We start from the raw sequence: 18,051 nt of genomic DNA on the forward strand, positions 1-18,051 counted from the left end.
AAAGTGTAGACAAACACACAGTTTTTGCCTGGGAGATAAGGCGAAGTCAGTGTGGTGTGTGGTAGATGATCAAGGATCATCTACATTGATAAAAGTATAAATTGTGTTACGGTGGATCTTTGCTTTGCGTACACGTGTCTCTAACAAAGACTTGCGTACGCAATCCAAAGGCCGACGCACGCAGCGTATATTACGCAACGGAGCGTCTGGGTACGCCCACGTAACTCAAACAACAGGCGGTAAATAGCGCAACGCGGTAAATAACGCAAAGCGATAAATAGCACAAATTGATTTCAGCTTTCCAAAACTTAGTTTAAATACCTTACTTTACTGTAATACCTCTGGGGAGAGCTATCAGACTACGGGAAATGATTTTTCTGATCAGAAAACTATAAGAATGATAGTGGGTTGAAAACGGTATGAGTGTATTGAATCCCGCTTTGTGGACTTTGTGATCTGTGTGATAATCCCGCTTTGTGAACTTTGTGATCTGTGTGGAACATGATGAGCACGATCTGAGTGAAAACGTGCAACAGAGTGTGATAAAATTACGCTCTGGCTGTTTTGGAGCACAGTAGGGAGACTCCAATGATCCTACCATTTATGGACAACAAGTGTCTATAAGTGGTACGATTGGACCGCACGGTTGTATGTGTGACCAATAACGCAACGTGATATGAGGTCGTATATCCATGCGTAAATCTTGCCCTCATACGTGTTGTAGGGAGCACATGCAAGCGTGATTTGTGTAAAGAAAAAGGAAGGGAATTTTCTCAGGAAAATCTCTAGAGATAGGGCCTGCAACGGCTACACGTGTCTGCTAGAAGGCGGAACGGAGATACCCGGAGCAGAAGAAGTTCAGTGGAAGAGCTTTAAGGATTTCCAACGAAGTTCTGTGTTTGGTGCATTTTAGGAAATTTTCTGTGTTAAAAAGGTCCACAATGGCAGCCAAGTGCACAACACAGAGACGGTCGGAGGTCAGGATTCAGACTCCAGAGGCTTGCAGACCCCGAGGGTCTGCTCGGTTAGTAATGTGGGGGAAATATGGTCCCCACACTGAGACCTTTTGTGATGAATGGACACGAATGACTGCGGGGGATAAGGTACCATTTCCTGGGATAGGTAGTTTTAACTCAGAGGTGTTGCATAATTTAAGGCGAAGGATATGTCTCATTAAATCAGCAAAGAGACGAATCAAGCATTATGATTGTTTACAGTTATGGCAACAGGAAGGTGAAATGCAAAGAAATGTAACTTACATACCTAACTTTCATATGGAGAGGAGAGACATGGCAATGGAGGGGATTGTGGTTGCGGAGAAAAGCACAAGGGTGAACAATAAAAACGCTCTTAGCAACAGTAGTATAGATAATAAGAATAAGTGTAATAAATGTAACAAAGATAATTGTAATACTGTTGAATGTACAACTATTAACCCATGCAAGTCGCACCCCATGTTAAACTTTCCTCAGGAACACCAACAAGAAAATGAACCCAGAACGATGTCGGCACCTCTTCCAGAAGCCATCACACAAGACATCCAGGTGGACGCGACCCAATCGGTAAAAACTGTAATCAAACCCCCTAATGGAGGGTCAGGTGAGGTCGTGTCCACAGGTACGTATGGTATTATACATCACGCACAAACAAATGTACCTTATATCGTAGAATCAATTCAGAATGACATTACTGGACTTAATCCTGTTAGGGTAATTGCAGTACCAAATGGGGAAACTGACTCTTCAGGAATCACTCCTGTCAGGAACATCGCCATGTACTGCCCCTTTTCCCGAACAGAATTAAGAACAATTCTGTCTGAATTTCCTGATCCCAGGAAAGACTTAGTTGCTTGTCAAAGATACATTAGAGTGCTAGGACATACTGCAGAGCCAAGTAACAAAGATTGGAGGACAGTTTTGAGGGCATGTTTACCCCCCGATGTTGATTCATTGAAATTTATCGCTGATTGTAAGCTAGATGAGGAAGTGCCACTAACAAACGAGTATAACCAAGATAAGGTAAAAAGAATCAATCTACGGTTGAAAGAATATTTTCCTACAGTAGTAAAGTGGAATAAAATCTATACAATAAAACAAAAAGAAGATGAATCCGCAGAAGAGTATTTTCACCGGGCTCTGCAGGATATGGCTAGGTACACTGGTATAGATGACATTGAAACTAATGTACACCACAGAGAGGTAGCTGTGTCCGTATTAATGAACAACTTAAGAGACACACTAAAAATTAGGGTACAAACCTCAATACCTCATTGGAGAGGTATCTCGGTTGCGGCATTAAGAGAGTCCGCTATCGAGCATGACCGAAATATCCAAAGAACCAGGGAAGCGCAGGGAGAGCGGTTGATGACACTGAACATCCAAGCACTAGAGGATGCATCAAGTCGACCGGAACCCCAGGCCCCTAGCATATGGAGAAAGCCAAGGATTTGTTACCATTGTAGAAGAGAAGGGCATTATGCCAGCAACTGTAATAACCCACATAAAGTCAGACCCCCTAGACCAAGAAATGAGCAAAATTATAACACACACGATTATAATCAGGGATCACATAGGCAGGAAAGGTGATCATTAGGACTGATGGTAAGCCTGAGGTAACGGTTAATAAATTGGGAGGTCATTCACTGAAGACACAGGAATGACCAGGTGAAACGTTGTAAATGTATTTGTGAAGAAAAATGTTTTTTCTCTCTCTCTCTATCCCCATCTCTGACGATTATTGGTAAGAATTCACACATTGCATATCCACTTGGTCCTTGCAGAAGTCTACCAAACCCCAGCATGACCTATCCGCCACAATGTATTTCTGGCCAGATACAAACAGTGGAGTAATGCAGGTGCTGGTGGGGAGGGACTGTTCAAGGAGACCATTAGACACGTAGATATGACAGCCTGATAATAATAACAATGTTTTCTTAATGCTGAAAATGTTTGAAAAAAAATGTTTAATTTCTCTTTCCCTATTGGTGTTTATTGTTGAGTTATGTAAAATGTATATATGCACATGAATTGTTCTCTATCTCTTTTGTTTTTTTTTTTTTGTTTTCTCTCTCTTCTCACTCATGTTTTCATGGTTTAAAGATGGTATGTCACCCCTCAGTTGGACCAATGGTAATGCCAGATTTTTGCTCCTTACAGAAAGATCGCTGGTTAGGAAGGAATATTGCATCACCAGAATGTTCAGTTGGAAGACTGAAGAGACAGCACCTTTTGAGAGGACAGCAGAACAAGAAGAACAACAAGACGAGAGAACTTATTATCGTAACAAGTTCTCTCCCCCACAAACTGTTTTCTTATACCCCCATTACAAATTTCTTCTTTTCTCCTCCTGTAAGATGGACTTGCCCCAAGAGACTGTGATCTGGATTTTCCTGTTGACCATGATGTTGACCAGAGCAGTCTGTTTCGGTGAAAGTACCAGTGAGGTCGAGAAAGGATCCAGAAAGGTTCTAATGACTGAGACGGAGGTGTAAATTTCCAATAGCAACCCAATCACCAAGCAAAGGCGAGTACCGGCCACGATCTAACAACCTTGTTATTTGTAAACGTTTTGAAGGATTGTTAGTTTAAGAAGAAAACTGTATCTGTAGGCTCTGTAACAATGTCATCAAGGATGGGTGCATTAAGAAATGCCAATCCAGTTTTAATATCCATATGGACCGGCATCCATTGAGTGACTATCACTCCTTAGTGGGTAATGTGTTAAACAAAACAGATTGTTGGGTATGCTCTCAAGTACCTCAAGGTCATAGCAAATCAGGGCTAGTACCATTTCCTTTAACGATAGGGGAGGTACTTGAGTTAAATGGTGGGAGACCGGTGGACAGGAGGTTTAATATCTCCAGCCCTCCTAGTTTGAAGCTCCACCAATACCATGTGGATAGGTCCCTATTATGTTTCAACATCTCCAATCCCAGAAAGCCGGGAAATTGGGAAGTGTCATGGAGTAACCACACCATGACCTTTTCGCATAGAGCAGATAGAATGCCTACAGATACAGAGCTTGTACGCCACATAGCCAGTAGAGGAAAATCTTTCCGGTATAGGTACACCTTAGGAAATAGGATTACGAGAGTTGGAGAAGTATCACCAGGATACTGTGCACATATCGTACAACCTGATACGTGTATTAAGCAGATGGAAGAATTAGGGTTAGGAGATTTCACCTGGAAGGTGTGTAATATGGTTATGTCCTTCTCCGTCCCATATGTTCTCCCCGATGATGCATATTTCATATGCGGGAGAAAGGCGTACAAGTGGCTTGCCCCAAACTCTGAAGGATTGTGTTATATTGGAAAAGTATTGCCTGAAGTAATGACTGTAACACATGACAAAATGAAGGACATACATCGTGGTGCCCAAGCTCCTTATACTCACACCCATTACGAGCACGTTGTTAAAAGGCACCTGATAGAGAAGACAGAGCATCCGGCCTCTGATCTGATAAGTGAATCCACCGGGATTCAATTCTTAATCGCGTTAGATTTCACCCGCACCGCTAGAGGAGTGCTAAATTATAAACACATATCGGCGCTCGCAAATTTGTTAGATAATATCACTGAAATGTATGATGACACGTTTAGATATACTGGAAGGGAACTTCAAGCTTATAAAACAGAACTGGTGCAGCATAGAATGGTTCTTAATTACCTCACAGCAGTGACAGGCGGATATTGTGTTACATTAGCAACACAGTACGGCGTGAAGTGTTGCACGTATATCACGAATAGCACCGAGGATCCGGTCGAGGTCATAGACCAAAAGATGGACGATATTCTCCAATTGAAGTGGGAATTTCGCCGAAAACACAATCTCACTCTTGCTGCTGTAGGTAATGAGCTGACTGGTTGGGTGTCATGGTTGGACCCGCGAAATTGGTTCTCCGGTTTGGGAGACTGGGCTCAAGGAGTCATAATGGATGTTGGGAAGTTTCTCCTATGTATCTTAGGTGTTGTCATAACGATCGGTTTGATATTTAGATGCGGTCAGGCTTTAATGAAGTGCAAACATCGTACCAGGGTAATGAGTTTGAGGAGTGAGGAAACTGTAATTAACCTGGATTTGATTTATGACCCAATGATAGAAACAATGATGTAATGAAAATGCGATTATACGGTCCGTTTCTTTCACCTGTTTTTCTGGTTTTTCTCCAAGATAAAAAGACCCCCTTGGACGAGGAAGTTGACGAGACGCTATACAGACAACGGATAGACCAAAGAAGAAGTTTTGACCACTTGAGATACGGACATTTGATGAACTTTGCCATGGATCCCCAGTTTCCCTAGAATTCTTAAACTTACGCTAGCCCAACATTTTTTGTAAATCTAATGGCATTGACTAAGCTTTTTGCTCACACCTAATGGGCAACACAGCGCAAAGAAGACGACTTTCAACTGATACCGAACAAAACTTCAACCGACAGATGTACATTAACCTGACATAGAATACCACCGCATTTACCGTAATTATGTCTTTTCTTCATTTCTACAACCCTCAGGTAATGACACACATAGTATAGGGAATACAGGCACAGATATCAGCAATCACATATTCCCCCATTCATGTATCATCAACTAAAATGTGCTCCCCATTTTGTTCAAAATCCGAAAAGAGCTCGGTAAAGTTTGACAGCCCATCCACAGACCCGTACCACGGGATAAGAAGGAATTCAAATGGATACTTCGCAATACCTCGAAGCTTGATTTACAACACGTACGGCACGATGATACATGACCCCCCAAACACGGATTCATACACACATGCTTCTGCTATCTCACTAGGTCATACCCTCTTCACACCTACTCCTCTCTCCTCCCTTACCCAACCATGGAAATGAATTAACCCCTAACATATATTTTTCTCCTTTTGAAATGTTTTCAGGAAGTGGCAGTTATTATTGACTGCCAAAGGGTGGACTGTCAAAGTCAGAAAAATATCTCTATGCACACTACCATATTTGCACCTCACACAGGTCCGTGCTGCGCATGCGTACGCTCTCCCGTACGTGCGCATACTCGCAGTCGCGGGCACCCGCAGGCGCATGGTATGCGTATTTACGGTAGAGTTTATGTAATCGTAGCGTGCGACTCATTCGTTACATATTTTCACTAATAATGTATTTTGTAGATCATGGTCCCTTTGATAGATTCTGAAAGTTTGGTTAATATAGAATGTTTATGAACAGAGGAATCCCTCTTTGTTTGATACGAAGGGTCAGACAGGAGTAATACAGTGGTGTTTAGTATCCATCGGAAGAATATTTAATTAGAAATATTCCGGTGTTGGTTTGAAGCAGATCAATCGCTCGTGCGAATAGTTATGGACATAAGAAGTTTATGAACATTTACTTTATTTGCACTTTATTACCCATGCGGCGGGAAACCCAGTTTCCCTCCCACCTGAGCAGTTGGAAATAGTCACAGCCCACCTGTATGAATCAACCTATGACCTTTTGTTATAATGCGAAGCCGAATTCCGGTGTCCAATGAACAATGAGATTGTAGGGACCATTGAATTGTATTGTGTGTGGGGCATAAATAGGCAAGCCGACCGTATCCAGTTCACTCTCTTCAACGGTTCTCATTGCTGATAATCGGGAGCTGGATATCGAGGCGCATGCGATCGTTCCCCTTGTGCGTAAGTGTTTCTCCGCAATCATATTGTCTTACTGTGAGCCATCTCTCTCTCTCTCTCTCTACTCTTTCTCACGTATTTTCCTTTAATTGTATTGTATTGTATTTCCTGTATAGTTATCTGGTTAGTTGGTTTATGTTATATTGTAGTGTATGCTTTGTACTGTGATTCTTTTTGCAAGTATAATAGTCATAATACATATAATAGGTTTCGGACCCTAAGCCCAGGTATCTGTGTATTCTTTATAGTGTTAAGTATTCTCTGAGCGTCGGTGACGCTCAAGCAGCTTTGTAGTTAATCAGGTTACACCAGGTTGCACTTACACTCTATCACCGCACTAAGGTTTACTGTGTATTTCATAGTTAAAGGTATAGATATAAAGGTTTAACGTTGTGAGCGTCTGCATCGCTGGTGATCTCCTCGTGGTCCCGAGCGTCCGCTACGCTACAGCGAATCATTACGTTAGTCGGCAGCCAATAGCGTGCCTGCCTGTGATCACTGGGCCGTAAGCGAACGTGACGCTTGAGCGTCTCGACTACGGCTGAGCGATCGCTACGCAACTTGCGTACCCTTACGGTACTTCTTACGTAGATAGCGTACAGTGTTCTAAGACCTCTTAAAGTGATTTATATACGATATATATTCAGCTTTATCAACGGCACGCAACCGTCAACAGCGTCCTCTGTTCCATTGGACTCAGCTACACAGCTCCCAGCCGCAGCACGCGGCCGCTCCCAGTGTCCATCATTCCACCGGACCTTGCTATACAACACTAAGGTACCGTTGTCCTGTACAAACCGCTGCAGTGCGGGAAGCCTGACTGTACCGATAATAGTGTGAGAACTGTGTATCATATGAATCAAGGCACACGGCTGATACAATGCCAGGTTGGGATTGAATTCCCACAAACAAAGAGCTATACCATTGCATTCACAGTGGATAATATAACATCTACACCTGGAAACAAACTGTGCTTCTGCTCTATATACTGTATATGTGTTGCTACTAACAGCCAGCTTATGCATGCCCTAATACAGTAACTCTTGCAAGTCCGAGTGCACCTATGAAAAGACAGTATCGTCTAGTACAGTGTTCTCCAACCTTAATTGGGGTGTGAGCTACTTTTGGAAAATAAAACCTCTGAAGGAGCTACCCCCTCCCCCCAATGCGCGTGCATTCCTGTGAAAGTAGGTGTGTCCTCACAAAAGTGAGTGTGTCCTCACAACTACAAGTAATGCCCCCCCGCGTAGTGCCAGATACACAAATAATGCCCCTCAGCAGTGCCAGATACATAAATAATGCCCCTCAGCTGTGCCAGATATACAAATAATGCCTCCCAGCAGTGCCAGATACACAAATAATGCCCCTCAGCAGTGCCAGATATACAAATAATGCCTCCCAGCAGTGCCAGATACACAAATAATGCCCCCAGCAGTGCCAGATACACAAATAATGCCCCCACAGCAGTGCCAGATACAATGCCCCCACCAGTGCCAGATACAATTCCCCCCGCAGTGCCATCTAAAATTCCTCCCGCAGCGCCAGATAAAATGTCCCCTTGCAGTGTCCGATACAGTGCTCCACACAGTGCTAACCCTTGCTGGCTTCTTCTACTGCCGCGGTACTGCTCCTCCTGTATGAGGGACGGAAGGGGAGGAGAACGCTGCGCGTGCCTCTCCTGTGCAGTCCGGAGAGCGGCTGCGGTGAGGGTGACAGAGTCTCCTGGTGGCGGCGGTGGGCATTTAAAATATGGTGCCGGTAAGTGAGCCAATCAAAACTTGCGGTCCGGCAGCAAATCAGGTGCCCCCACTGCCGGTCCATGAGCTCTGATTGGCTGACGGCCGGCACCATATTAAAAATGATGGGAGGAGGAGTGCCAGTGACTGCCCAAGCCCGTGCGCTCTGTGAGCTACCGAAAATACTATGGCGAGCTACGGGTTGGAGATCACTGGTCTAGTATTTTAATGTTCCTATGTTGTATATATTTTTTATTGCTCTAAAAAGTGATATCACACTTATTTTATAACATTTCTTTTGAAGAATAAATTATTTGTCAAAGCTGAATCAATATTCTATTTTTGAGCGCCCACATTATTTTCTTGTTTTCTCTAGTTATTTGTTGATGGATACCCAGATCCTCTCTGTGTGGGCTGCCACTACAATAATTAATTAACTCATTAAATATAGTAATTATTGCCCACTATTTGGTTGTTCCTCCTATCTCTGAATCAGACCCTCTATTCTCTACCCCTAACTTTTATAAATGAGTACAACCCCTGAAATCATGAGTGCGATTGGTACAAGTAGATGTAGCTACAGATGTATAGCATGTATATTGTCTTCAACTATAAGCAGTGATAAGAGCGGAGAAGTGAGCCAGTGGAGAAGTTGCCCCATCAACCAATCACCAGCTCTGTATCATTTTATAGTATACAAATTATAGATGTTACTTCAATGCTGATTGGTTGCCATGGGCACTTCTCCACTGGCTCACTTCTCCGCTCTTATCACTGCTTAGTACATGTTCCCCTTAGTCACTGTTTTCCTGTTTTGATTATGTGCATATGTACTCTGTAATTGGGCGCTGGAGAACCATTGTGGCGCCATATAAATAAAGGATAAAATAATAATGGTTATGGATCAATAGATCTATAGTAAGGTCTACAATCTTTAGGTCAACACCATATGGTAGACATGGTCATTAGGTCGACATTGGAAAAGGTCGACAGGTACAAAAGGTTGACACGTGAAAAGGTCCACATGGAAAAATGGTCGACACAGGAAAGGGTTCAAGGGGTTTGCATGGAGCGCACAGTATGTGTATCTTGTTCAAGGGGGCTGCTGGTATCTGGAGAGTTGCCCAGACTCTAGGGCTAGTGTTATCGTACAGGTTTTGGATACACCAAACATCACATACAAACACCAAATAGAGGGTGAGCGCAGGTATCCAAAACCTGTACGATAACAGGAAAGGGTTGACACAACATTTCTGCATGTTTTTGGGGTCGTCTCGATCGTCTGAGCACGTGGACCCCCAATTAGTGCACCGCCTCGCTTGCCATGCTTCGGGCAAAGTTACTATTCCCAGTCGTAGTCCACATGGATGGTAAAGTATGAAAAAGTTGGACGTAGTGGAAAAAAAACAAAAAAGGAAACTCTTGTCGACCATATGAACCTGTTGACCTTTTGTACTTTTCAACCATAAACACTGTTGACTTTTCATAGGTCAGCCTAATGACCATATCGACCTTTAGACCATGTTGACCATATGGTGTCGACGTATTGACTGTCTAACTAGACACAGTAGACCTATTGACAGCATACCATATAGCATATCTTATGGACTAATACTAATGTATACAAACTGCATGAAAATGAACTACCATTCATTTAAGAGGTGTCTAAAAAATTGGCATACAATAATAAGGGAAGACAAAGTAAGTACATTAGAGAAATGTTTAGATATATTTTTTCTGATAACATATGAGTGAAGAAAATGATAAGGTAGTCAATGGAAGGGGATATAACATACTACTGCAGTAATATTGCAGCATATAAGGTCTATAGATGTGTCCTTATCTAGCCTCAATACGCCATGCACCGTGAGATGCCTGGTGTGAGTTAGTCTGCAGTTCCTGGGCAGCTCTGTTATTGTAAGGTGTCTTTTTTTGCCATAAATGCATCTTATTTACATCACTATGCAAATAGGATGCACAAGCAGACTCTGCTGATTAAAATGATATACGACATGCCTATGGGGTCTATTTACTTATTTACTAAGCCTTAGATGGAGATAAAGTACCAGACAACCAGCTCCTAACTGTCCTTTTTCAAATCCAGCCTGTGACATGATAGATAGGAGCCAATTGGATGGTACTTTATCTCCGTTCAAGGCTTAGTAAGTAGGCCCTTTAATTCTGTCTGCGACTGTGGCTGTATCTGCAACTGAAATGCTACATTACAGTGTTTTCCAGGTGTTCCCCATACCCCTGGTGTGGTGGGTCTTGGGTCAATAATATTGATATAATACTAGAAATAATTTTGTAATTTATAGTCACACTTAAAGCTTTAGCTTGCTCTGTCATATCCAATTTAAATGCCTGCCAGGGCTTGTAGGAGCAATTGAGAACCACATGTACCAGCATTCCCTGCTGGCACTCGTAGTGCACCTGTTAAAAATGTATTAAAAAAAAAAAAACATCCGCATTCACCATTTTATTAGTCACTCAGATCCTTAGGGATGGGGTCCTCTGTGGTTAGGTTTCTTGCCAGGTTAGAGAAAACTAGAAATACGCTGCTCATGTATCCCTTATAAGGTCCAAATTACAGTTCACGTACTGCCCCAGCCTTAGGAAAGAATGGGAACTTATACTCTAATTGGGACATGTATAATGTGTGTGGTCTTTTAATCTTGTTTCACTAAAGTTAATGTTTTTCATGTACTTTCAGATATTTATTAGTGATATTAAAGATAAGCTCACCAAGAACTTCAGAGAGATGAGGGAGTATATAGAGAAGCAGGAAAGGGCATCCTTCTGGCGGATGAAACAAGAACAGGACACTGCGCAAAAGCAGTCATCGGAAAGGATTCAGCATCTGACCGCTGACATAGATGTTATGAAGAAGCTGAGAGGACAGCTGGAAGATCAGTTAGAAAATGACTGTATAGCAGTGCTGAAGGTTCGTTCCACAGTATAATATTTTCATAACTGTATGGTAAATGACTAGTACAGTGGTTCTCAAACTGTGTGACGTGGCACCCTGGGGTGCCTCGGGACACTTGCAGGGGTGCCCTGGGTTGGTGGTCCAGGACCAATTCAAATTATTTATGATCTATGTAATAGGCAAAACCAGTGCTAGTGGCTGCCAGTCATAAAGTATGTTCTCAAACAGAATCATTCATTTCTCAATAAAAAACATTTGGCCTAGGGGTGCCGTGAAAAAAAAATCTGATACTCTAGGACACCAAGACTCCAAAAAGTTTGGGAACCACTGGTCTAATACAAATTGAAGAGGAATCAGAGAATATAAATGTGAATAGGTTGATAAAGAGGTATCAGAGAATATAAGTATGATGTGACAGATTAGTACATATAGAAGAGGTATCGTAAAATATAAGTACACATACAGTATGTTGTGACCGATTTGTACATGGGGACGAGGTATCTGTTACATAATGTGACTTATACCCCTTTCACACAGAAAAGCAAATTTCTAGGTGAAAATTCTACCCGGTAAATTGTCGATAAACACAGATCTTTTTTCCGTGTGACAGGGTCAACCCGGGTTGAAATTCCTGGGACTTCGACATAGAAATTTACCAGGGTTGGACATCCGGGAATTTCTACCCAGGTTGACCCTTTCACACAGACGAAATACCTGTGATGATCTGCAAATTACCTGGTAGAAATTCTTGACCTGGTAATTTGCTTGTCTGTGTGAAACGGGGTTCAGGCAGCGACCGGCAAAACAACCCGGCATTGAAATGCCAGGATTTTCAGACCTTTCTGTCTGAACGTAGTATGGTGCTTTAGTAAGGCTTAAAATAAATGAGCTCTTTCATCAGTGGATCTAAAGTGAACAAAAAGTACATGAAAAGGTGTCAGGAAGTCTAAGAAATGAAAGTAATACAAGGTTTGTAGAAATCTCCCATTATCAGGTATTGGAATGACAATGTATGTATTTTAGTTCAATAGTGACATATAATAAGTGCAGATGACCTGTGACCTTTCTATGCCGAGCCATTACGAAACAAATCAAATAGGAACTCGCCTCCATAACAGGGTCACCCCATGTGTCTTTGTGAAGGTTCTTTTTTTTTTTTTTTTTCAATATATATTTTATTGAGGTTCACAAAATACAATAATTAATAGCAGGAGAAAGCATAGGACCCCGCCATTATATAAAACAAGTTGAGTCATATAGTAACTAATCATAAGGGTGGTGGGGCCTAGAGGAGGACCTCACATTTTCCATTTTCTAATATAAAACATCAAAATTAATATGAACAACAGATTTACATTGGTCAAATAAGAGCTCTTCTTACGAAAGTATCAAACGTAAATCCGGTATAAAAGTAGAACAAAAACATAAACAGTGTAACATACTGATGTGTTCGTCCCGTCGGGGAACACAAAAACCAAAAACAATAAACCAATAAACTAATATAAAAAAATAAAAAATAAAATAGTACCTGCCCAGACTAGGGGACCACCGACCCATTCATGGAGACATCATCAGAGCTGAAGGGAGTACATGGTAGACGGAGAGCCGTAGAAAAGAAATAGAGGAGGGAGACACAGAAAGCTAAGGTGGGCTTCAGAGATTAGTGCGATAAGGAGGAGCGGAAAGGAGGAGAAGAAACGAGGAGGGGAGAAATTGGAGGATTGTCAGCCAGGAGTTATTGGACATACCATGTGGTGCAACAAAAACTCTGCTGAATGGCAAGTTTTGTTACATTGGGCAATCTATGAATAAATCGTCCCCAGCATTGAAACAACGCAGGGGTGAGTATTTCCTTATTGAGAGATGTTTCCAGCCAATCCATTGTGAATAGAAAAAGTAGCCTGGAGGTCACCAGTGGCAATGTGTGTGTATGTGTGTGTGTGTGTGGGGGGGTGTATCAGAGATCCACTGCTGGAGTATGGCTTTCCTGCCTGCCGCTGAGAGAATCATCACTATTTTCATGTCCTGAGAGGGAATATCGGGTTGATCAAGGACATGTCCGAAGAGAGCCCAAGAGGCAGTACATTGAAAGTGCAAACCCAACTCGGAGATACCATAGTCCCTCACCTCGTCCCAGAAAGCTTGAACGGAGGGGCAATGCCAGAAGCAATGCATAAGATCAGCTAATGGTGCAGAGCACTTTTTGCAATCTGCCAAGTCAGATAAACCCATCAAAGAGCTCCTCTTTGGAGAGATATAGGCTCTATGTAGAATTTTATAAGACATTTCCTGATATAGGCTAGCCGGAATAAGTTTCAATGAAGCATGAAACTGTCCATTACGGCATCGGGGGACATTGAGGGAATTTGAGAGGACCATGTCTGAACTTAAGCGAGATCAGTAGTGGGCATATGTTCTGTGCGTATGCGGGTATAAATGGTCGAAGTGGAATACGTCCCAGAACGCAGGAGCGTATCTAGAGAATTAATAAAATCTGATGGATGAAGATGAGAGATGACCGATTGTACATAGTGTGAGGCCTGAAAAAAGTGAAATGTGTGGTGGGGATTAATGTTATATTTGGTTAGCACTTCAGCAAAGGAGAGTATCTTTTTCCTAGCGTCAAGAAGATCACCAACTTGTGTAATCCCTGCCGTACGCCAATCAGTGAAAGGAAAGAAGGCCTGACCTCTCTGGAATTGCAGGTTACCAACCAGAGGGAGAAATAAAGAGTAGGTGTATTGTAGCTTCAGAGATTTTCTAGATAGTCGCCATGCCGCAATGGTAGAGGTTAAGAGTAAGTTGTTAAGCTGAGGGGGCAACAATTCGGATCTATTTGCGTGGAGAAGAAAGCTAAGGGATAGGGGGGCACAAAGTTGGGAGTCAATCAACGAGTCGGTAAAGATTGACGTGCCTCTAAGCCAGTCCATAGCAAAGCGGAGAAGGCATGCTCTATTGTATTGCTCTATGTCTGGCAGATTCATTCCCCCATTCTGTACCGTCTGCGACAATTTGAAGAAGCTTATTCTGGGTCGTTTATCGGCCCAGATAAATTTAGAAATAGATGAATTAAGGGAGGATAAATAAGATTTTGAGAGCAGAACTGGAACCATCTGGAGGACATAGAGCAATTTGGGGAAACTAGCCATCTTGACAAGGTTGCAGCGCCCCATTAGATTAAGAGGCAGTTTTTGCCAGAGCGCTAGTTCAGTCTGAATTTTAGCGAGGATACGGCGTATATTATCAGAATAAATACGAGTAGGTTCGGAGGGGAGAAGGACTCCAAGATATGTGATATGAGTGGGGGCCCAGCGAAACGGGAAAGGAGTATCCAAACCCTTGGTGACCTGAGCAGATAAGGCCAAAGCCTCCGATTTGTCATAGTTAATGGAAAAACCGTCAAAGGAGGAGAAACTTTCAATAATATTTTGTAATGCTGGAATAGATTGTCTCGGGTTAGAGGTAAAAAGGAGGACATCATCAGCAAATGCCATCAGTTTCACCTCCCTATTGCCTATCCTAATACCCCGGAAGGTGGAGATATTGAGGATATATCGTAAAAAGGGTTCTAGAGCCAAATTGAAAATAAGTGGGGAGAGAGGGCAGCCCTGTCTAGTACCTCTTTCAAGAATAAAAGGGGACGAGGGAATATTATTGACTACCACCTGTGCAGAGGGATTGTTATAAAGGGAATTGACAAGGCCGCGGAAGTACTCACCAAATTGCTGATGAATCAAAACCCTTGTTAAGTGAGGCCAAGCGATCTTGTCAAAGGCCTTTTCCGCATCAAGGTTTATCAGGACGTTATCCGTGATGTTGTGAGAGCGTGAGTGAATGATGGCCGCTAAGGCGGTTCTGATACCCTGTACAGATTGTCGGTTTTTAATAAAGCCCATCTGCGCGGGCGATATAATACGGGAGAGGCAGGGTTGTAATCTGTTGGCCATCAGTTTCGTGAGAATTTTGAAATCCTGATTGAGCAAGAAAATCGGTCTGTAAGAGCTGGGCAGGGAAGGGTCTTTGCCAGGTTTTGCCAGAACTATTATAGTTGCTTCGTTGAATCTAAGTGGCGTGGTCTTGGAGGTGAGAATGTGGTTATAAAGAGATGTAAGAGTGGGAGCTAGTTCGTCTCGGAGCATCTTTTTTTTTTTTATATTAAATTTTTATTGAGTTTTCATACAAATTATAAGTACATTTAAATTGGTAAATGAGAAATAAAACAGAAAAGGGGGGGGGGGGGAAGACATGTACCCAACAGAACTAAAAAAGACAAGGGAGAGGAAGGATAGATATCAGGGACATCATAATACAACAATTAAATCAGAGTATGATAAAGGGGAAGAGGTCTAAAGCCCGTAGCAACTTAATGTCCAGTGTGGTTCGGGGAACTAAGCACAGAAAGATCAGGTAGGTCAGTCGTGGCGCCGGATACACCCATTTGGCCCGATCTCTCCCTATATAGGAACCACTTATACCACTTCTTACTCATAGTGGTTGTCCCTAGGGAACAGCCACCCTCTGCGGTTTCAAACACATAGTGTTGGTGAACTTTTTGTTCTATCATCGATAATTTAGGGACGACCGCCGACCTCCATTTGGAGGCAATGGCAGCCTTAGAAGCTATGAGAATGTGGCCTAGAAGATATTTGTCACAACTGGACATCTCACCTCGATAATAGTGAAATAGTGCCAATAGGGGGTCAGGTATGAGGACTACTCCCAGGACATGGGAAATAAAAAGGAACACCTCCCTCCATAGTGACCGGATTGTCGGGCATAACCAAAAAATATGAAGGATATCTCCCACCATCCCACAGTTCCTCCAGCAACTAGCGGAGACATCAGGCCAAATCTTGTGCAAACGTTCCGGTGTAAAATATACTCTATGGACCAATTTGTAATACATTTCACAGTGATTTACACATTTAGAAATTTTAAAGCAAGATTGAAAGACAGCTTTCCAGATGTCCTCGGTGAAGACCGCAGGGAGGTCTTTTTCCCATTTAGTCTGTGAGGGGAATACCCCCTGCCGGGTCTCAGTCACAAGATATTGGTACCATCTGGAGATACCTCCTCTATTACCGCTAGGCATCAGAAGGGATATCAGCAATTTAGGGAAGCCACTATGGGGGACTCGGTTGGGAGAACAGCTTTGAAGCCAATGCCTCAGTTGCAGATATTTATGAAAATCTTGTTTAGGTATCTGAAATTGGTCCTGGAGTAAGGAAAAGGGGACTAAAACACCATCTCGAAGGACATCCCTCAGAGTGGAGAGGCCCATGTCCCGCCAATGGTGTAAGTGTTGGTTCTGGGATCAAGGTGGCTATAGTGTGGAGAGACAATTGGGGGGAGGGCAGAGCCCCGGCAGGGAGGGATCTAAGTACGGTTCTCCATGCTAACAACGTTGCTTGGACCGCTGAGTATTCAGCAACTCTGGGAGGGATAGAAATGGTAGGCAACCAGAACAGGTCTGGCAGTATAAGGGGGGATACAGCACACCGTTCCAAGGATACCCATGGTTTAGGGGTGTCCTGGGTGAACCAATCTCTGGCCTGGGCGAGTAAACATGCACTATGATATCTCTCTAAATCTGGGTATGCCACTCCCCCAGCACCCTTCGGAGCAATTAAGGTGGATTTTGCTATTCTCGGTTTTGAGCCCCCCCACACATAGTTGGATAGCAATCGGTTAAATCTATTACAGATATCTTTAGGGAAGGTCCTGGGGATGGTACGAAAAAGGTACATCAATTTAGGTAAGAGAACCATCTTCGCAGCTGCCACTCGTCCAACCCAGGACACCTCCTGCATCATCCAGTCTTTAATAAATATCTCAAATGTTCGAAATAGGGGGTCGTAATTACATCCCATTAAATCCCGCCCTCTGGATATATGCACGCCCAAATATTTAAGCGACCTGAGTTGCCATGCGTACTTGTAATCTTTCTTTAGACGCCTAAGAACGATATCAGAAACATTCAAAGGGAGGGCCTCAGTCTTAGTTGTATTCAGCTTGTAGTAGGAGACCGCTGCATATGAGTCTAAGAGAGAGTGTAAATGTGGTAAAGACGATTCAGGCTCACTAAGGCAGACTAAAATATCGTCAGCAAAAAGACAGATTTTATGGTGCATCCCTCCCACCACTGGACCAACAATAGAGTCCAGCGTCCTAATCTGTTCCGCCAGGGGCTCAATAGCCAGAACAAAGATGAGGGGTGATAGGGGGCAGCCCTGACGAGTCCCATTGGTGATCTCGAATGTGGATGAATTACAACCATTGGTGAAAACCGAAGCCGAGGGCGAGGAATACAGAGCCAAAATGGAGTCTAGTATCCTACCGGCAAATCCAAAGCAGCCCAGGGTAGCCCGTAAATAGTCCCAGTGGAGCCTATCAAATGCTTTTTCTGCATCGAGAGAAAGGAGCAAGAGAGGTTCGCCTCGGGCCTGGCAACGTTCAATCAAATTGATAACCCTACGTGTGTTATCTGACGCTTGCCGTCCCAAAACAAAACCCACCTGGTCAGGGTTGATCAAACTAGACAAGAGAGGGGATATCCTATTCGCGACCATTTTAGCGAACAACTTAAGGTCAGTGTTCAGCAGTGCTATTGGGCGATAGTTCTGGACCACTGCAGGAGATTTACCCGGCTTAGGGATGGTAACTATCCGGGCCTCTAACATCTCTTTCGGGAAACATGCGGAGTCCGAGGCTTCATTGAAAACTGACATCAAAAGTG

The 18,051-nt window shown here is 43.1% G+C and overlaps 1 protein-coding gene across 1 annotated transcript in view; it reads left to right on the forward strand.

The window, feature by feature from the left end:
- The window catches only part of LOC135056111 (E3 ubiquitin-protein ligase RNF135-like), a 90,583-nt gene that overhangs the window by 38,276 nt on the left and 34,256 nt on the right, over nt 1–18,051 (forward strand). Inside the window, exon 3 of the mRNA XM_063960879.1 lies at nt 11,100–11,330. Within this exon, the coding sequence (XP_063816949.1) occupies nt 11,100–11,330 (231 nt within the window). The remainder of the gene's footprint in view (nt 1–11,099; nt 11,331–18,051) is intronic.

The sequence above is a fragment of the Pseudophryne corroboree genome, chromosome 3, assembly GCF_028390025.1.
Source record: "Pseudophryne corroboree isolate aPseCor3 chromosome 3, aPseCor3.hap2, whole genome shotgun sequence".
In the NCBI taxonomy this organism is placed as follows: Eukaryota; Metazoa; Chordata; class Amphibia; order Anura; family Myobatrachidae; genus Pseudophryne; species Pseudophryne corroboree.